A 22,252-nucleotide genomic window follows, 5' to 3' on the forward strand; every position below is an offset into this window, starting at 1 on the left:
GGGCTTGGATATCAATTTTGTGTAGCTATTTCCTATACAGACATTTATCTAGAGACTGGATTAAGTTAGATGACAGTTTAAAGTACTATGAAAAATCTGCAGGTAAAGTTACTGCAGGCAGCAAGCAGGGGAAATGCGGGAATGCTAGTTGTCAGTGCTGCCACGATCCATCATCCTTCAAAAAACATAAAATAATATGAACTTTATTACAGCCAGCTGGGATAAGAGTGCTATTTCAATTACAGTGCCCAGACAGTGGGCCCAATGCAACTCCCACAGATGTCAAGGGAGAAACTCCTATTGGCTTCAGTGGGTATTGGATAGGTCCCAGGAGACAGCCTGGTGCATACAATGGAGCAAATGTTTCCTGGCAGTTTTCAGAACTCTAGGTGGTGCAACTGCAGTTGCTGGTTTAAGCCCGTATTGATCTGTGACCTCCTTAAAGATCAGGCCCTCTAGGAAACAATGGTTTACTCTGAACTAAATGTTTACCTTCATTACCTTCAGCCATTGCCTTTGCTGCTCTTCTAATTGTATTTATTCTTGAACTATCATAATTGTCCTCGAAGGATCAAGGAAGGAAGCATAGAGAGTAGGTACCTCTGGAATTTTACAATCAAGGGGTCAAATTCTGCTCTTGTTTTAGAGGCACAAATCTGGAGTGAGTCTTTGTTTGAGTGGAGTTGAACCAGATTTATGTCTATGGATCAGAGAATGGAATTTGACCCTAACTGAATTTTCACACTTACTGGGGAATTTTCCATGGCTGATGGAATGGGAAACACTTTTTAATATCTGGCTTTATACTGGTCTTCTTAGGACTATTACCCTTTTTGTCAAATTCCAAGCACCAAGATTGTGTTTACTATGTCTTGTTAGAGAGGAGCAGTATGTTTTGTTACACAGCCAGAAGAAGAAATCCCACCAATCTACCAGTGCAGCTCAATTTGGACTCCTTTGCATCAGCTCGCAATCTGCTTAGCTGAAAATATCCTGGAAACCCATCAATTATTTAGGCATTATTAGAGGCTGGGTTCCATGTTGCGGTCAGTATTAGGAATGATTTGTAGCAGCAATAAGATCTGACGGGTAAAAACGCTGCATCACTTCATGTGGGGGGAAAAATCAGCCCCCTAAATGTACTGACTGATTGATTTAATATGTAAAAATTCTTGATTATCCATGTACCTTCATTACCCTGGTGCAGTGTTGAAGGGAGGAAACGTAAGTCTCTTCTTTTCTGAAAATCACCGTAAAAGGCACTTATCAGATATTCAGAGTAATTATTTTCGAGATTGAAACTCTGAAGGCATTATGCAGGGTGTGAAATCTGTTGGTGTTACGGATGAAAGAACCAACAGACACAGATATTAAACATTCACCACAGCAGGACATGAGGATCACAAACTTTGAATCTCAGTTCCAGTATTGGTCATCAGCCCCCACTAATTAGTCTTTCTCCTCCCATCCTTTGCTTCCTGGGCAGTTCTAGATACCTGGGCAGTTTTCCTGTGGGATAGATAGTGCATGCTTTCTCAGTCCCTAATCAGTCTTTAGGCAAGGTAGACCTCGCACTGACAGTTTCCAGTGTGGAGTATTGTGAAGCCATGGTGATGACTCCATGGTTGAGAGTGTAATATATTTTTTCCTTTTATAAGACCATCTTTAAACCAGTTCTGAATGTTCGTTTTAACAACTGCAGTGTTCAGATTTGCTACCTTAATCGTGGCTTTTATGCAGCAGAGAAAAGGGTGAAACACTCCTGTTCACTCGGCAGTGCTTTCACAATTGCAGGTTGGGTTTTTTGTTGCAACTTTGTTTTCAGAAACCCCAGTGTTAAATGTGATTTTGAGCCTGGGAGCTCTGCAGGGTTGGTGTCATCCTCCTCAGCCCCATGGCTAAAGACTCCGATTGGCGAATGGACACCATCTAGCAAAGAGGGCAGGTGTATGCGGCGGGCTATTGCTCCTTTAGCTCTTCCTTTTACTACTCTTAGTTTTCTCACTTGGTGCTGTTAACGTAGGTCTTATTTTCACTACTCAAAAAGACCTGTTCTTAACAGCTAACGCACAGTGGAATGCTAGTGAAGATAAGGCGGATTCAAGTTTTCATATGAACTAACGAGTAGAGTGAGATGAGGTTTCCCCCACAGTGTTTGGCTGTGTTTCACGGCAAAAAAAAAGTGGCTCTTCTTTTTTATGATGGTGGGATCACTAACATGTGTTAGTGTTTTAATGGAGACAAGGTACCAATAATTCTGACTGGGCAGCAGCTAGGTGATGTCAACCACAGCCGGGGGGATGGGTATGGCGTTGACCTCACCTAGCTATGTCATGGTAAAAACTACAGGTGCCTTGTCTCCACTAGGGTTTTACACGGGATGGCTACCGCATGTGAGTTATCTCACAGTAAATCACATCTTTGTCTGGTAGTGAAGACAAAGCCTTCATTGGCCCAAAGGACACTGGCTAAACACAATCACACACAGTCTCCTCCTAAACTCCTCCAAGAGGCCCCCACAAAAGCTCTTTGACTTGAAGCGTGTGGGAGCAATAGATTCTTCCATGGCCATCTTAGGGGATGTCTTCACAGCAGCTGGGAGGTGTAGGCAGACAGCTCAAGCGAGTGCCTAAAAATAGCAGTGTGGCTGTGGAGGTCTGGACAGCAGCTCGGGCTGGCTACCTGAGTACGTACCCAGGGGGTCGGTGGGATTGTAGTAAGGCAGCTAGCTCGAGGTCACACTGCTATTGTGAGGTGCTAGCTCAAGCAGAGCTAATACATGTCTGCCTGCATAGGGAAATACACTAGCAGCTGTTGTGCTGCGTACCCAAAGTCAGAAAAGCCATCTCGAAGCATTCTTGGCCAGGCATCACACCTCCCTAGGTGCTGCCCACAAATTGCGCAGGCTTCCAGATGGCAGTTTCTTAACAGTCCGCAGCCATTGGATTTACCATGGAACAGATGCAAAAATGCCCCCCTTTACTGTGTCCCTTCAGGTTTGCGATGCCTATTTACAGCAACCCCCTGCAGTTACCGTTCTCTTAATGCTGCTCATATATATTTTTGTATCCAGTTATTTTTAGCAACATGATGCGGAGGGAGGCAGGCGAGGAACAATACTGAGAGAGTGGGGTCTGCGTAGTTCTCTTCCGCAGAGCTGAGCCTGCAAGAACCTGACTAGAGTCGCTCTGCTGCAAGCCTTCCATCAGGGCGCTCGTGACATTTTTGTGACTGTTGCTTGAAATGTGCATACAATAAAGACCATTTGGAAGCATTTATCATTTAATCTCAGATGTGTTCCTTTTTATATCCATTTTTTCTAAACAACAGCAGAGGGGGAATTATAGCTTATTTTATTTTTTTCCCCTAAACTGATCCATGACTTCACTATGCATCGCAGGTTTTTAATGTCTCTCTTTATTTCATTTTTTCGTAACCTCCAGGCACAGCGTAACCTTAAACATTAATTTTCCAACTACCATTCGGCTAATGGACTTCCCTGCTATTAAATCCCCTTGGAGTTAGAATGCCAAAAGCCGAACTGAGCACTTTGGGGAGCTCACACTGTAGCATCATTAATACAATAGAAAGAAAGAAACGCAATATTCCTGTACCCAGATGTCGCAGGAATAGAGTAAATGGAAATGGTTATAAGATACTGTATTGTAGCTTCATATTAAAAAATGTTTCATGAATCATTTTTTTGCTGCAAGCCAGTATTTGGCTGCCCAGTGAACTATAACAAGATTTAATAGCCACAGTGCAGTTGTATTGCATTTGGACTGATTCCATCCTTCTGTTGTAATAAACGTTGGCTTTACAATGGGCTCTTAAATTCTACAAGTGACGTCAAATTGCATCTAATAATGGAAAAAAGATTAAGTACTGTAAACTCAGCTTTTTCTCTTAATGTTTTCTTCAAGCCTTGCGTTGTCTTCTGGTCTGTGTCCTCATCCCAATGCACCATTATCTACACGTTCTGTATCTGAGTGAATTTGTTCTGAGCTTTGCATCTTAATAGCATCACCAACCACACATGCCCACACCTCCTTTTGTTTTTCTCTTTTATATTCCTGAAAGTGTGGGATTAATTGTACTGCAGGCTAGAGACAGATATGGTGTATGCAGGCATTCTGCAGCCTTTCCCCCTCGCAGCTCTTCCAATGCACCTTAACCCATTCCTGCATTCAACACACCACTCCGGGGAGGTATTGGATTGTGTCAAATTGTGTGGTGATTCTGTGTCGTGGGCAAATGTTGGGTAGGGACATGTGATCTAAGGCAAATTTTGAAACTGAGTTGGTTTTTTTTTTTTTGGTTTTTTTTTTTTGGTTTTTTAAGGGACATTATCAACCTGAATTGTTTGTAAACTAATTTCCAAAAATATCATTTGCTGAGACAGATCCCTTTAAACATGTATAATTCACACCATGCTGATTTGAAGGATTTTTCTGCTCCCTGATGTTTATATGGATATTTCCAGTTAATTAGTTTATTTTTTGCTATATAACTATATATGAAAACGGAGATTATCTATACAAAAAGTGCTGTCAAATACACAAGGTGGACCAACTGAAGAAATATAGAAAAATATTTTTAACGCTAACTACTTTCAGGAGTAGGTGTTTATAACAACCCTAGTAGTCACAAAGTTATTGTGCAGAAATGTGTTTTTTCAACTTCTAATGTGAAAGTTACATGAACTAATCTACTTGCTCGTGCATAACGTGTCACGTTTTTAAAAATTGCACAATGTTCACATGTTCTTCAGCAAGCCCTTGTAAACAGTATTTTTCCCCGAATGAAGTAGCCCTTAGCAAAATTAACTTTGGTCTTAGGACCCTTACACCATCTCTCTCAGCAGCGTTGGTATGTCTGTGTACCACTTGTAGTGTTTGTAGTCTTGATAGAGTTGGGATGGGGTGTGGTACTATCTGCCTTCCTGCTCATTCTCCCCTCAGGGACCTCTTACTGGATTGATAGGATTTTAAAAGAAAAACAATTTAAGGGACAGCTCCTTGAAATGTGGTGGTTAGAATGAACATTCTAATGCAGTTGGGACAGACTTTTTTGTGGGGATTGTGGAGGGGGGGACACAGGACTGATCCAAATGCTAAATATCACTCTCTTCACAAAGAGGTCATTTCAGGGGATAAAGAAACCATACCGAAGCTAAAGAGGGGCTCAGAGCACAAGGGACATGGAATTTTTAAATGGTCTCTTGGTAACACCTTTACAAACCCCTTCAGTATTATTTAGTTGATTTGTTTGTATTGCATATTACCATTGTTTCCTTATTAACTACCATTCATTTCATAATTGTGTGAAGATATTTTGAGGAAAACTAATTCGTACTTGAGTTATAAACACTGATAGTCTTAAATAGTGGGATCTTTGGGGGAGCGGGCTGTTTCGCAAGGAAGGGAGGGAAATTCAGTCACACCCATTTCTTAACCTAGTAGGTGGGTAGTATAGCCTAGTGGATAAGGCACTGTATTAGTACTCAGGAGACTTGGGTTCAGTTCCCAGCTCTCCTGTGAGTTGACTTGAATCAGTCACTTGCCCTCTGTGTGCCTCAGTTTCCCCATCTGTAAAATAGGGGTAATGATATTGACCATGTTTGTAAAGTGCTTTGAGTTCTACAGATGAAAAGTGCTCTGTAAGAGCTAGGTATTAATAATAAAATAAACATCTTGGGTGTACCTGTCTGTGTACATTTACACCTTTTAATTCTAATTGTGTGGGATAAAGCTCATACCTGCAGCTAGAAAAAGCTATTTTCTGTTGCTTTATGCTTTTAGGATTTATTTCTCCCCTAATGAATATGTTTAATATTAGTTTCAGCATGGGGCATCTATTGCTTCCGCTGTTTAGCTCATAGCCCTAGCTCAGCTCTGTGTACTGCAGAGGCAGCTCTCAGAAAATATTAGCTGATCAGAAATGAGTTGTTGAGGTGACAGCTGGGAGAGCTTGTAGCAGCCCAGCTGGGGGTACAGCAATAATGGGTATTTATAGCTTGAATTTACCAGACGGTGATTGGTTTTCCCACATTGGACCCAACTGACAAGCTGAGCAGCCAGAAGACAGTAAAAAAAAAAAAAATTGTTGTTTTTTGTTATAATCCTCAACCCAGACCTTTTAGGGTCATCCCTTCAGCTTGATCAGGGTTTAGCCTTCAGGACTTTTGATGTTTAAGTATCTGCCATTAATAGTCTCAGCACTCATTAAATCTTATTCCCTAATTACAAGGTTTCAGTTGTCATCAGTCCTTCAGTAAAGCCCTTTTGCAGTCTCTGAAGCGTCATTTAATGCCAAGGAGGCTGTGGCAGTCACATCTCAAACCTCTGGTGTCAAACAACCGATACGTGGGCTGGATTGAGGTGATTAGATGCATCTGCTGATGGATTTGGATTCGGCTGAATCTAATCTTTTTTTCTTTTTAAATGGAAGTTTCCAAGCCTTTTGTTGTGAAGGAAACCTTTACAATCAGAACTCAATGAAGTGAGGGGGGGTGTCTTCAGAAAGCCTGAAATTATAGTTCAGAGGTGGCACTGACTTGACTCATCTCAGTGGGGCATTAACTCTGAAGCCCAAGTACGATGCTTTAAGAGCCTGACTTTAAAATAATTGAAGTATAAAATTATGCGCCTGGCATATATGCAAATAGTTACTGCAGTTCTGTGTACAAAGGAGTAACGGCATATACGAATAGCCAAATAGCAGTGGGCCTAAAAATGCCCTGTATCACTATTTCCCTCCACTGCACAGCTTTTTAATGTTACTAACTAGCTTTGAGCGTCTCAGATTTTAATGCCCTCCAGGAGCTGCAGGTGATCAGCGCCTTGGAAAATCAGGCCCAAGATGCCTGAAGTTGGACAGCCAAAATCCAGAGCCACTCTTGAAATGATGCCCTCAGTTGCAACCTAATGGCCATATTCCACCTCTTTGCACAACCCCCCACTTTAAGCAGTGGGGTTTCAGCAGTGGATTGGGCTAGTCTATACATGTGTAGACCTGGTCCACAGACTATAAATAAACTTTAATTTATCCCAGTTCACAGACTGTTGACAGCCCTGCTCTAGAGCCCTGTTCTGCTCTCTCACTGGTGGTCACCCTTAAAAGCTTTCTGTTTTTGCTTTAGATAACATTACCTCCGTGCAGTATTTGCAGTATTGACTATACTTGGTACCGGGAATACTGCAAATACCAAGGTCATGCTATCTGCTTATCTATGACCATCAAAACGTCTTTACAAGGACAGCTGCTGTCCATCAGTGTGAATTGGGAATAACACTGCTGATTCAGTGCATTAACTCCCAATTTGCATGGATATATCTCACATCTGAATCTGGACCATATCCATATTTTATCCTTCCCAATACAATGCGTTTTCCTGGGTTGCCACTAAGTCAAACTGCAATGTTTGACACAGGTTGCTATTTTTCAGGTTAAAGGCAGCCCAGACTCCACATTTTTCCACATTTTTTTAACTCAGACTGACTTAAAAATTTGCTTTATGTGTGCCGAGTGCTTGGTGTCCCTCCCTCAGGACCAAGCTGCTGATCCTAATCCTGGGTACATTGGCTGACTGGCACACATAGCTTGAAGTTGAAAATGAAATCTGGCATTTCAGCTCAGTTTCCTTCAGAAGGGTAGTTGCTTCTTTAGACTATGTTTTGTGGAGGATGTGTATGCATCTGCCATGGCAAGCTTCCTTAAGTGCAGGATGGGACCCAAGCAGTGGAACAGAGCCACAGGAGGAATTCAGAAAAGTACAGTCCAGATGGGCGGATCCTCTGGTCCTGCTCTTTTGTGGAGTGCTTGGTGGTTCTAGGCAACAGGAGACTTGTCAGTCACATATTGGGCCAAACCAAAACTGTGGCTCTGAACGCACTGAACTTTTGGAAAGGCCACACCTGGAAGGGACCTTTGCAGCGAGGGCTTGCTCATCTCTCATAAAAACTGAGATGTGAGCTAGATCGCTGCCCATTTCTGTAACCAAGACAGGCTATTCAAGGGGGGCCTGACACTCAAAGACCATGTGCAAGTTGAGCCTGCTGGTGGCTGCTACTGTATGTGCTTGCGGCCCTTGGGCCTTTTTTTGTTTTTAAATGGATGCAGTAAAATAAACCATCTTGTGTCTTGGTTGCCTGAGTCTGTCTGAATTATTATTTATTACCTGTCTGGCACTGAATTATAAACACTTTTTTTTCATCCCAATACCCGTTTCCTGCCATTTTATTGCACCTAAGATGCTCTTTTGTTTTATTCATCTCTTATAATCAACTGAAATACCCTGTTTTTAACAAGCACGCGAAGACAGGCAGGTGATGGATGCACCCAATGTGCCTTTGACACCATTTCAAAGCATCTGAAAAAGATTTTAACTTAAATTTTAAAAGATCACTACATAGACTGAACTGTTCCACCCCACACAAGCAGCCAAACGTTATGTTAAACCTCCTGCTTTAAAAGTTCGAATGCCAGCTTCTCCTTGGAAGGTCAGATATGTTCTGATCTTGGGGGCAGGGTGGTGTTCAGGGCCTATCTCTATTAAATATTATTGCTTTGTTCCATAACATTAATTAAAAGCCTCTTAAGCTTATCCACACCCCATTCTGGAATGTTCTCCCTGTGGATTAGCCTGCCAGAGAAATTCTTTTGGTAGAGTGCACACACGCGTGTGTGTCGGGGGTTGTCTTGACAGAAGTATTCCCCGCAGGGTCTGTCATGTCAGGGAAATTTTCCCTGGGGTTGTGCTGACAGGAATAATAATAATAATTTAAAAGCAATAAAATGCCATGAAACAGAATTAAAAATGAAAAAAATACATTTAAAATTCAGTGCCAGACGGGTAATTATTCTGGGCAAGTCAGTGAGCAGTGAGATAGGGGAGGTAATAAAACAAACCTTAATAATAAAAATAATAATAAAAAAGACTTAGAGCCCCTATGTAAATACCCCAGCAACCTTCCAAACACTTACACAAGTGTGTTAAGTGTTAATATTCCCATTGCATAAACTCAGGAATGTGTGTAGGTGTTTGCAGGATTGGGCCTAAACTTGCTTATAAGAGAGTGCTTCTTGGCATGGCACAATGTGGTTTAGGCACAAGACAGGAGTGAGGAGGAGCCTGGGTTCTAATGCTGGTTCTGATGCTCATGTACTCTGTGATTTGGGCATATCATTTAGTATTGCCAAGCTTTATTTAATGTCAATAAAGTGCGGTGTAAGTGCCAAGTATTATTAGGGACCCTCAGTGAGAGCGGTGGGACAGGAAGTCAGTGCTCCCAGGCTTCCAGCCCTCTGCTTAATTCACTAGATCATGTGGCTTTTGTGGGATCATTATCACTAAAGCAAATTTTAGGATTTAATGTATTATCTGTATTAAGCTAGGCAGGCATCTTGCTGTATAATGAGCTAGTGGACTGTGCTTTCACTCTACTGAACAGCTCTGGCCCTCTGTTAACAAAAACGTGAATTTGGAAGCTAACGTTTAGCGTGGGTGGAATCCTTTGACAAGGTTGGAGAACTCAGTCAGGCTTTTCTTGGAGTTATTACAGTAAGTTTACCAAATTTTTTGCCCTGGTGCACATCGTTTTTCTGTGGTATCAATCTTGAAATTGGGATGCCTTTATTTTCCGTGTACTGCACCTTCGCGTTTCTAAAGATTGCTTCTCTTCAGGGACAGCAGCCAGATTGTCATCAGTCACAGCAGCTGTTACAGGAGTCATACAGTGTGCATTCTCATGGAGACTTTACATGGAGTTCTTGTTGTTTTCATTAATCTAAAATCATTCAGATTAAAAGGACGTGTTTCGTTCTTTGAGTATGGAAACATTAACAATTTTTACTTCCTCTGTTTTGTTTGAGGGAGTTAAAATCTTGTCTAGTGGTAGAACAGCTTATTCTAACTTTCTAAATATACACAATAAATAATGCAAACCAATATTCACCTGATTTTGAAATGAGAAATGGAAGTACACCTTATAGAAGCATGTTGTTTCTTTTGTATAACTACAGTATCTTACTTCTGTAAAAACAACGAGGAGTCCTTGTGGCACCTTAGAGACTAACAAATTTACTTGGGCGTAAGCTTTCGTGGGCTAAAACCCACTTCATCATGGGAGTTGCCTTACCAAGTGTGGGGTCAGTGCTAACGAGGCCAATTCAATTAAGGTGGAAGTGGCTTATTCTCAACAGTTGACAAGAAGGGGTGAGTATCAGTAGAGGGAAAATTACTTTTGTAGTGCTAACGAGGCCAAAGCAGTCAAGGTGGACATCTGCTTTACCGCGTTATATCCGAATTCGTGGTATATCGGGGTAGAGACACACACACACCCACACACACCTTACTGTATTTTTCACTCCATGCATCTGATGAAGTGGGTTTTAGCCCACAAAAGCTTATGCCCAAATAAATTTGTTAGTCTCTAAAGTGCCACAACGACTCCTTGTTGTTTATGCTGATACAGATTAACACGGCTACCACTCTGAAACCTGTTACTTCTGTAAGCAAGTGTAAGATCCTGAAATTGCCCACCCTGTGAATGAGTCATTAAACAATTTTTTCTCTGCTTTTCCATTAGATGTTCTTTTATGAAAAAAAAAATATAATGTAACCAGATACAAAAATCTAGGTTAAAAGAACATTATTCAGGTTAGAAAGTCAATCACTCAAAAGTTTTAAGGTCCCCCGTACAGCTTTTTTTCTGCCTCCTTGTAAACACAATAAAGGAATTTTTCCTCTGTTTTTTTGCGAGAATTATATCGGAACAGTTTCACTAAGCAGATGTGACAAGAGGCCTGTATGCTTTCTGTAGAAGGAAAGGCATTTGGGGTTTATGTGCTGGGGAAACTGTTTTTAAAAATCATTTATTCTAGTGACAATGTTATCCCGTAATGCTGCTAAGGTTGGTGTTATCTTGGATAATCTGCCCCTGGGACTACTAGAAAGATTTACAGGTCTGACTGCCAGAGGGAGTTTTGCAGTCACGATTCAGTGTTCTATGCTCTCTCCTCTCCTCACCTTTCTTCTCTCCGTTTCTATGTTTAGTACTGCTACAGCCACCACCCCTCGTCTGCCGTGTCCTGGAAGTACTCCGAAAGTTGCTCTCTTAGCCCTCTGTGTCGATCAATCCTATTTTCTTTTAAATTGCACAGAAGCTGTGTATTGTAGGACTTCTTTTCTGACTTGAAGTTTGATCTAATGCTGTTAACTTATGCTATGGGTGTGTAAAACAAGTTCTGCCATTAACTTCAATGGAGGGAGGATTTAATCCCTGGACTTCATTGGAGGGAAAAGAGAATGGATGCTGTTAATAATAATGGGAAGAAAAGTACGTTTTTACAGACCTCTTTGTTAGAGTCCAATTTAAGTTCTCCAATGTGGTGTTACGGAGGGCTGAGGAAGTCTCCTAATTAGTCTCTTTTGTCAGCTGCAGAGCAATCATGTAAGAGGATAAGAAGATCTGATGTCTCTGAGTGGCTACATCTCTGATGTGTCACTGACATTGGAGAGATACATTATTGTCCTACAACAAAAGCTTCACTTTTTCATTTTCAGCTGTGTCATATCTCAGCGGTGGAGATGTTACATATAAAAATCTGTTTGATATGGTGGCAAAGGACCCTAGGGCAATAGCTTTGAGGGTGTCCCCTGTAGCAAATCAAAATTCTTCTAAAAGAGTCTGTTCAACTTGATACCAGTTCCAGAGTAACAATCAAGGGATTTTTCTTTCTTGTTTTAAGATAAATTAATGTCTCTGGAGAATAAATTATTACTTTTAATCAGTGCAGAAAATAATCGCATCTCTCTGTTTTTATTTCAGGGGTCCTCAATGCACTCATTTACCATTATTTGAGGAGACTCTACTAGAAATATCTGGATTGCATTTCTGAACTGACAAAAAGGCTTGGACTTCAAGATGCTTATAAAGGAATATCGTATTCCAATTCCAATGAGTGTGGAAGAATATCGGATTGCCCAGCTGTACATGATACAGGTTAGTAATGGTTCAAACAGACATAGTGATGGGCCCACACCGATTTACACAAATGGTATTTTGGTCTTCACTTCCTGTGCAAAAAGTGATGTCTTGATGAAGAACATAGTAATCTGGCGTTTCCGGCAGACTTTTCAGCTAACTTTTTTTAATGCAGTTTTGCTTTTAAAATTTATTTGACCATCTTCTTTCAAGTTAAAGGCTGGATCCTGCTGTCCTTAAACTGGCAAAACTTCCTCTCTTGAAAGAGAGTTGGAAGTAAACAGATCTAGTACAAGCTTGGGAAGTATCACACCTTGGGTAGGCTATTCCTATGTAGGGAAGCGCTGGACCTTAATTTTTATGTGGAAATATTAGTTCATTGTAACTTTCAAAAGGTAAACTAAAAATAGCTTAGCACATGACTTACATACTATTTCTTTAATAATGATATGTAAGCGCACAGATCCTGTCATCTTAGTTTAGGCACAAAATTTAGTTTGTATTCAATCTAATGTAAATGTTTTCATCACTTTTTAAAAAAATAGAAAACAAAATGTTTGTTTTTGTAATCTCAATCGTCCATGCTCCCCCTCCTAAAAATGGAAATCCAAAAACAATAGCCTTAGGATGGTACATGAGAAACCCAGCAGTGAAATTTACTAAAAAGGAAATGAAATTGCCCATCTAGTTTCATTGCCCATAAAGCTGAAGAAAATGCAAAAATGCCCTCAATCTAGCAAAACACATGCCTAACTCTGAGCACACAGAGCAGTTCCATTTTTATTTCAGTGGGACTGCTCCAGAGGCTTGTATTTAAGCATGTGCTTAACTGCTTTGCTGGATTGGGACCTAAAATGAACAGCATTAAATGGTGACAAATTATTCCAGATATGAAAAATTATTTTTATTATACTGTGATTTTTATTTTTACAGTGTCCCCCTCTAAAAAAAAAGAAAAAGAAAAAGAATAATTCATTGCTAGACTTGACTACCAAGCAGTGCACAGCATAATATATATTCTTCAATATTACCAAAGGAATTCTTTTTTCTGGCAAAAATATTTGAGTACGTATATAAATTGATAAATGGATTTGTAACTTAATATTAGCATAAGTGAGTAAACATTTTCTCAGGGGGCTTAATTTCTCTGTAGCTTCTCCTGAAGCTAAAATTGTTTTGAAAAATGTCATATAATTATTTTCTCATGACTTTTTCTATCACATTTGGATTAGATGTTTAAATAAAAATCATACTAAGAGGGGAAACATATTAGCTATGCAAATGTAACAGCAGGCTAAGGAACCCGTTGAAGAATGATCTCATTAGTGGGAGAGATTCAGCATGCTCTTTGTTGGGGAGAATACCATATGCCATTCTGGTTGCCCCATCTCAAAAAAGATACACAACAACTGGAACAAGTACAGAAAAGGGCAACAGAAATGATCTGGTGTATGGAACAGCTTCTGTCTGAGGAGAGATGAAAAAGACTGAAACTGTTCAGCTTAGAAGAAAGATGATTTGGGCGATGATAGAGGGCTATAAAATCATGAATAGTGTGGAGTCAGTGAATAAGGAAGTGTTATTTATCCCTTCACATAACACACGAACTAGTAGTCACCCATTGAAATTAATAGGCAGCAGCCTTAAAACAAAAGGTAGCTCTTCTTTCACACAATGCACAGTCAACCTGTAGAACTCGTTGCCAGGGGATGTTGTGAAAGCCAGAAGTATAACCGGCTTCAAAAAGATTAAGTTCATGGAGGATAGGTCCATCAATAGCTATTAGCCGACATAGTCAAGGACAGAACCCCATGCTCTGGGTGCCTCTAAACCTCTGACTGACGGAAGCAGGACTGGATGACAGGGAATGGATCACTTGATAATTTTCCTGTTCTGTGTGATCCCTCTGCAGCATCTGGCCACTGTGGGAAGAGAGGATAGTGGGCTAGATGGACCATTGGTCTGACCCATTATAGCCATTCTTATGGGATATGTCGTCAGGTGAACAATATTGTTGAATCAGAATTGCTGCCAGGTTTAATGTCTTTTGATGGTGGAACGTTTAGTTAGCGCAGTGGTCCCCAACCTTTTTTGTCGGCGGCATTTCGGTGGCGACGCCTCTGGATGACGCTGCTTGTCGGTGGCATTTCGGTGGATGCTTGTCTGCTGGCCAGTATGCGGGCGCACATAGATTCCCCGGCGGGCGCCATGGCACCTGCGGGCACCGCGTTGGGGACCACTGAGTTAATGGAATTCTGCTGGTGTTCTCTCAGAAGCCATAAACAAGATTTTATCGGATTAGCACAGTGTATGATTCCATTTAATTGCCTGAAACCATTATCAGGTGATGTGTGTAAGGTCTAGATTCTACCTTTTGGCACTGGCTTGAGCAAGGGGGGTGGTGTGTAAATGCACCATCCCAGCAATATCCCTCCCCTGCTGCCCCCTTGCCAGACATAATTTGCTGCTGGACTGTGCCCCATCAGCAAATTAGTTTCCCCTGCACGAGCCCAGCTGTACTGGCTGGTGGGTTGGAAGGTGATTGGAGCCAAGGCTCCAGCCACTCACTGCCCAGCAGGGCAGTAAGTGAACTTGTTTAACTCTGTCCCAGCTCCAAGGTCCAGCCTGCAGAAGGGTATAAAGGTGGGGGAAGGTTTCTTACTCCCACATACTTGAAGGTACAATTCATCCAAGGCACAATCCATCTCTAAGAATGAACATAAGCACTTCGGAGAGAAAATACCTATCTTAGCTCAAAATATTTTGAAAGACCCTTGGAATAAAATGTTAGGGTTAAATTCCCCTTTCTTTAATCTTGTTCTGTAAGGGCTCATTCCATCTGCCCTTGAAGTCAGTGGAAAGGCTCCCATACACTTCAGTGGGAATTGGCGTGGTCCCCATGACATTAACTGCCTCTGTAAAATAACACTGCTTTATCCTTTGAGAGATAAATCAGGGAATGTTAACTCAGAAGGAGCAGGAAAGAGCACGAAAGACTTTTCTAGATGTTTTCAGAGTGTGATTTTTAATAAGACCCTTTTGTCTGGCTATAGAGGAATCACTATTTTTCTTTTCTTTCATTCCTTTGGAATCTGTAGCCCACAGGAGAAGTTTTTTTTTGTGAGTTATAGCATATAGTTGGTGAGCATATTCCAGGGGGAGCAGCAAACTGGGATGTCTATATGTAATATATAGTAATGTAAAGCCCATTTTTAAGGACAGAATGATGCAGAGGGAGACTTTTCTGTGTTCCGAAAAGATATTGAGCATCTCTCCTTGAGAAGGGATTATTCTTTTCTTTCCTTTTATTAAAATGTGTCCTTAGGAGCACAGAGCCTAGTTTTAAATTTCATTTGTTATGCAGAGCACTGTACAGATGCTGCACTAGAATGATAATCATACCAGTTCGTAAGAGAAGAGGTAGATCTCCATTTTTTTCACAGCAAAAGTGAAATATGTGGTAATTTATAGGAAATTTTGTTCATAAAGAGTATATTTGGCTTCAGTGAGACTTAAATACATGCTTGACTTTAAGCATATGATTTGTGGCTTTCCTGAGTAGGGGTGGAATTATTCATTAGCTTGAAGTTAAATGCAAATCAGGTCTTTTAAGAGCAAAGTAAAGCTTTGTGCATAAATGTAGCCTGTTGAAGTCCATGGATAACGTTTTCAAAAGTGTCTAAATCGCATGGTAGTGAGGCTCTTAAGTTACTTACATGCTTTTGAAACTTTCACCCCGTGGCATTACTTGTGTGAGGGTTGCAAAGTCAGGCCCAAAATAGTTGCAGGTTTTTTTTTAAAGAGAGGAATTTCCATTGTTTCTTTTTTCCCCCTCCTTATTCACACAGTGTATGGAGAGGCCACGCTTTACCTTCTGAAGGAGCTGCTCCTGTTGGAACTCTTGGAAAGATTCCCCTTCAGTTTGCTACAAGCCGGATCAGTTCTTACAGAGAACAAAAAGTTCTCACAACTGCTGCTTCTCTTAGGATGATGTATGGTAAATGCACACTGGATAGGAACAATAAAAGTGTACAGGAAGAGATTTTGGCATCCTAGTTCTTGGCTCTTTCTGTGCTATTGGCTGCCCAAGGCAGCAATAAATTGTCCCTTCTGTACTCTTTAGTATCTTGCATCTCCCACATTTTCTGGGTTCCCTGCTGATGTTTAAAGTTCCAAAGGCTGAAGTGAATTAATGGCCAGTTTCTTAGAGGCTTGTCATTTTTCCCCTTAGCATCACTTTTGCAGCTTCTGAATCCTTTTCTGCAAAAACAGCAGTTTCAGTACACAGAGTAGCACTTAGATTCTTCAATAAATAAGTTAATTTTATATTACAGCAATGAGCTTAATGGATCCTTGACCTGCTTGCAGACTAGAAGATCTGAACCAAATTGTTTTTTCTCAATTAGATTTGAGACTCTATAAATATAAGTATTTCCATGGGGAATCTCTAGCATGATGCTTGTCATCGTGTTCAGTTCAGGAAGTCTTGTTGCATCTGTAATAGGGCAGGTAGGGTAATCCTCTGCTGTATGTACAGCTCTCTTCTCATCTTTGTCTTGATGATGGTCTTATTTCTTTCTCATTTGCTCTCCATATGAAAAAATTCCATCTGTTTAGTCTAGACTCCTAACCAATAATCTCCTTTTCTGCAACAATCTCCTTTATTCTGGTGCATAAATCAGGGAACTAAGAAAATAGTGCAAAATACTGAAATCATTCTCAAAACCTCTTTTCAAGACATTATTTTATTCGTGTCATTTTCATATTGATTTCACATTGTTCTTTGATTTGACCAGATCATCTCTCTGCAACATGTTCCATCTGGTTTTAAATGAGATCACAACAGTGATTTCCCCCCCCCCCCCCCCGCATGATAAATGGTTGACTGCAGCACCAACCAACCACAAGATGGTTGAGGGGAGCAGATATCAAGCATGAGCAGCACATATAAGAGGCTTGGGGAGGTTAAACCTCACTAGAAAACACTGGCCATGCAGGAGGGAAAACACCATGGATGAGGCATGGGTCACCTCCCTTTGGAGGAGCACTGGAAGCAAAGCTCCCAAGAAGTGGGGGAAGGCACCGGTCCCCGGACCGTGGGCCCACTCCGCCTCTTCCCCCGCGGCCTTGTCCTCGCGCCGCCTCTTCCCTAAGTGGCCCCTGCACACCGCTCGCTCCTCTCCACCACAGAGAGGAGTGAGTGGGCGGGACTTGGGGCAAGAGATGGAGAGGAGCAAGCAGCGGGTGAGCCTTGGGGGAGGAGGCGGAGTTGGGGCGGCGCCTCAGTCCAGGTGCTGGTGCGCCCCCCCCCTTTCTAGGGAGCTTCTGGCGCTTGCGTGTAAGCCTCCTCAAACTGAAGACTCATGTGTCTCCTATAATATCAAGCATTCCTTTTGTATGCTACCAGCGTTTCTCTCTGCTAAAAAAACCAGAAATGTGATACATGCTTATTCAAAACTACCTCCTGCTGCCAAACGTGAAGGTGCTCTCGGTGAAATTTGCTGTTAGTAACCAAGGACTTATAACTTTGCACAAGTTGCCATGATGAGCTTGGGGAACTGCAATCTGGTGTGGGGAAGTGCACATTCCGATCCTGGCAAAAGAGGGATACAGCCCAAGAGAACTCTTCAAAAGCCAAAGTCTGGAAAGTAGAACTACCATCTCTGAGGGTCTCTGTGAAATGTCTCACTCTACCAAGTGGTTATGGAGACTCCTGTTCCGAATCCCAAAGTGGACGTTTCTCCATGGAGAGAGGAAATCAAGTGTGAGAAAATGTCTAAACCAGCCTCCTTTGACCTTCAACACAAAATGCTTACAATACTTGTGTTTAAAATACAATAAATCTGAATTGAGGGTTACAAACATTGTTTTCATTTGTTGCCACGTCAAACCATGCTGTCAGTTTAAAACATCTTTCTAATTCTCTTTTTCATCTTCTCAGGAGTCCCTAATCCTTATCAGGGAATTGACAGTGTTCTTGTTACCCACCTTCAACAAACTCATTTTAATCTTGAATCTTTTTTGCTGTTTCGTAAAAGTTTGTATTCTGCTCTATCTTGACCCCATTCACCGTAAAGATCACTGTATCGTTAGGTAAAGGTCAGTCCATTTATCATCTCCATACCAGTTGCTACTGGAGTTCCCATATGCCCTGGGATTCCAAGAGGTCCTCACTCTGGTGACCCTTAGATGAAGGGAGACATTTCCATTTGATATTAAATTTTATTTTAAAATCGGTGTTCATAACTTTCTTTCTTTGTAAATAACCATGCCCTGTCTAGCTCTAAGCAGTTTCCTGAGGATGGTTGTGATCTTCCTTGGAAGACCATATATTTGAAGAACATTCCCTCTTCATCTTCTGGACCTTGACAGTTGCCTTTTGAGGATGAAAGTTATTTGAAGCTGACGCATGAATCCCTTAAACTAAGAATCGTAATACTTGGTACTCTGTTTGGCACTTTATGGGCCTTATCTTGCAAGGCACTCCATTAAGGAGACAATGATTATTTGTAGTACCTAGAGGCCAGAGTCTCTGTTTCTGCTAGGCACATTGTGTAGAACACAAGGAACTCTGGGGGCTCTTATCTCCTCTTAGAATCAGCCCTTTCATACAAGAGTCTCAAAGCAGTTTGGAAATATTAGCTAATTAAGCCTCATAACTCTCCAGGGTGCACTTCTATAGAGTCCAAAAGCAGCTGTAGCCTGAAGCCCCACCATTGCTCATGGCCAAGTGGCCCAGTAGTGGCTCTATTAGCATCTTGGCCAGGAAGTTCAGCTGAGATTGTGGCTGTTTAAAACTGTTAAAAGAAAAACAAAACCACCAAGCGAAAACAGAAGATTATGGCTGAACTAAATAAGCTAGTCAGGAAGCAAGTTTAGCTCAGCTCAGCCAAAGCAAAAGTGGGACATCCGCCTTTAATATTCAGGCCACTGCTTTCTAGTGTGATGCAGTATATTTTGCTATTGAGTTGAGACAACAGCCACTATAATTTGTTCGCCATTCCTGATACCTAGCAATAATGAAGGGCCTTCGCTCATGAAAACCCAACTTACCCAGAATTCCCAAATAGAATTAAAGAATAAATGCCAGAACTTGTCTCTGGCATGGAGTACACAGTTTCACAGCATTGTGTGGACAATACTCCTCAGAGCATACCCTGATAATACCGATAAATCAGGATTATTATCCCTACTTTGCAAATGGGGACACTGAATGAGGAAATGACTTGTCCAAAGCCCCCAAAGAGTTGAGATGGTTATAGGATTTAAGAGTTCCTAGCCTCATACTCGATCTGCTATTTCATTTGAGGTCATTCTTTGGCAATCACAGTTTTTCCTATGTGGATGCAAGTCTTTACAGTGTCACCTTTTGAATGATTTGGACAAGACTTGCAGTCAGTCCTGGAAATTTAAGTTATGAAAACCTCAGACCTTGTTTTATATTTTAGTTCTTTTGGATTCATTTAGCTTTACCTGATCTCATGGGCTTTCTGCTGGATTAATGGAAGGAAATCTCTAGTCAGATGTGTCTTGATGTTCTTTCCATCTCACTGCAGGCTCCTTTTTGCTAGCTCATTCGTAGTTTGGCTTCTGCTCAGACCCTTTTGCATGTTGACTTGCAATGATCTTCCGACAGCTATAATTTGCTGTGTTCTCAGAAAAGCAGGCAGCGCTTTCAAGGGTGAGAATCTTATCTCACTTGTGCTGCTCCTCTCTGCTTGATTGGTATTGACTCTGTTGTTTTTCTTTCTCCATATATACTGTGAATTCTGTCAATCTTCAGTTGTCATTTTTTTTCTTGGCAGTCTTCATCATCTGGGCGGGGCTATTCTCTGAGATGCTTGCAGCTGCCAAGTAGAGTCTTGTTGGTTCTTGAAAATGGATTTGAAGAAGTTAAGTGTGTGTTTGTGCAATGAATTCCTGGCATTCTGTCTGATTTCTAGTGGACAGGAGTCCAGCTCAGCAAAACCTTCACTGCATTTGGCACTGGCCAGTCCTCTTTGTTGGCGGCCTCAGGAGATAGGTAAAGGACAGAATGGGTTTGGAGAATGAGCTACTCTTTCATCTCTGGATGTTGGACACTGCAGAACAGGGAGAAACACTGGCAGGTACAGTGTGGGTGAAACCTGTGCATACGTTGCGTCTCATCTACAGGAGAACTCACTTTCCCTGTTACCAATGTGGCTTGTTTCACTAATGCTACATCTTTGAGTTGTCAGGGCTACCTCATGCACCCTGTGCCTCAAACCAGCACTTGATATTCACGCTGTCAATCAGATCCCTTTCTGTTTGTGTTATCTGTCTGACTTCCAATGCCATGCCAGTGCTGGCTTGTCTTTCAAAGTCTCTCTCTAGCATGGCACAGATTAAAGCACCCAAGATCTGATAGTGACTCTAAAAGTCATCTGTTTTCTCTGAATCTTTTTTTCTTTTTATACCACTGATTAAGATGCAGTTGATCTGTTTTGGATACTTCACCATTTGGAGGATGGTCATTTGCATGTTTCTGTTTTGAAGGCAGTTGCCACTTATTGGTACTGTTATACAACAGCAGCAGCAGAAGAAGAAATGCAGGTCCCTTTCTCAGAGCAAAAAAATGGTCTCATAACCAAATCCACATTTTCAACCTGCTATCTGCATAGTATTGCCAATTGGAAGTGCTCAGAGATCCTGAGTCGGCCTCCCAAAATCATGCAGTTTTTAAGTGTCTTCCATTTTGTTTTGTTTTGGGTTTTTTGGGGGCCCACTAGGGTGTACTCGGGTCATGTTTTCAAGATTTTCTGTGCAGCTGTAAGGGTGAGAAACATACTGTTTTAAAATGAAAGCTGAGAGTCTCACATAATCACTTAACTCCAGGAAATGGGGAAAAACACCAAATATCGAAAGACTGACAATAGAGCTGCAAGAGTTGGCAATACTGTCTGCATGTAGTGTTTGAAAAGGGCTACATAAACATGAAGTAATATTTGCAGTCATTGTATCAGTACCAGTTTGTGTCCCTTGCTCCAAAAGCATGAAAATTAGGGTTGATTTTATATTAAGTAACTGGTTTGGTTATAGCACTAAGAGCAGGACTCAATATGTGATGTTAGACTGGGGTTAGAATGTAACTCTTGCAATTTTATTGAGAGTCTCACAGTATTTGATGTCTTTCTTAAAGCCCCAGCTCCTAGAGTCATGTTTTGTGAGAATGTCAGTAATTTTTTTTAATGAAACTTTCTAGCTATTGGATTTGTGGAGAAAAGCTTGAAACTGTGACCCGAATGTACCTTCAAAGCTCAGAAACCAAAGATAAATAAAAAGAACCCAGAATTTCTGACTTTCTTAAAACCTCAAGATTTTTAAGCGAATCCCATGAAATTTTGGGCCTTGGGTCATGATTATTAAATGGTTGGGATTGGCAATACTGTGTGTACTTTTTAAATAAGTAAAGCTTTATCTTTTCAGCTGGGCCACATTTTTTTATTTTATTTTATTTTATTTTAATGCAAAATTTTGATTTTGTTTGGTTTGCAAAATAGAAGGGAGTAGTCTGAGTGTCAGACTGAGATTCAGTCTTGATTTCACATCCCATCCCTGATGCACTGAGTGCCCTTGGACAGTGTGCTTCATCTACCTACCTCAGTTACTCCATCTGTAAAATAGGGATAGTATTTCTCTCAGATGGTGCTTTGTGGAGCAGTTAGTGTTGTGCAAATCTTTGAAGAAGAAAAAGCAGGACATAAATGCCAAGTAGAATAAAAAAACTGAGCAGGAAATGGGAGCTGAAATGTTAACAGCCAGTTTAAAAGATATAACATGTAGGGCAAGCAGGTTTGAGGTGTCTTCATAATAAAGTTATTTCCATTTTGCATTCCTGTCCGTCAGGCAGCCCAGCTCCAACAAAAGTGTGGTTGTATGACTTCGCACTGCAGAGTGATTTATGAACGGGTATAAGAATGGTTCTCTTTTAAGGCTGTTAATTATTTATAGACTTGCACAGCGGATTGCGCACATAATATCATGGTGTCTTGTACTAAGAGCTCCATTAATAGCCAGTCCTGGTTCTAAATAATGCAGTGCATATAGTATTTGTACAAATTGGCCTTGCACGTACATCTGTACTCTTTTGTGAAGGCCTGCTGCTCACAACCTGGCCATTTTACATTTGCCGTGAAAGCAGCAAAGAGTAATGAAGCCTCAGGCAACAGAGGTATTCATCTGTGCATCATGCTGCAGGAGCTTCTACAGTAACAGTCTCTTCTTCAGGGGACAGGGAGGTTGTG

General features: G+C 41.2%; 1 protein-coding gene across 10 annotated transcripts in view; it reads left to right on the plus strand.

Moving 5' to 3' along the window:
* Positions 1 to 22,252, plus strand: part of PITPNM2 (phosphatidylinositol transfer protein membrane associated 2) — a 212,014-nt gene that overhangs the window by 93,730 nt on the left and 96,032 nt on the right. For all 10 annotated transcript variants that reach the window (XM_054006344.1, XM_054006351.1, XM_054006348.1 and 7 more), the window contains one exon: positions 11,832 to 12,005. In XM_054006344.1, coding sequence (XP_053862319.1) covers positions 11,928 to 12,005 — 78 coding nt within the window. In that variant the 5' untranslated portion in view covers positions 11,832 to 11,927. The remainder of the gene's footprint in view (positions 1 to 11,831; positions 12,006 to 22,252) is intronic.

Source organism: Malaclemys terrapin, chromosome 16 (genome assembly GCF_027887155.1).
Source record: "Malaclemys terrapin pileata isolate rMalTer1 chromosome 16, rMalTer1.hap1, whole genome shotgun sequence".
Taxonomy (NCBI): domain Eukaryota; kingdom Metazoa; phylum Chordata; order Testudines; family Emydidae; genus Malaclemys; species Malaclemys terrapin.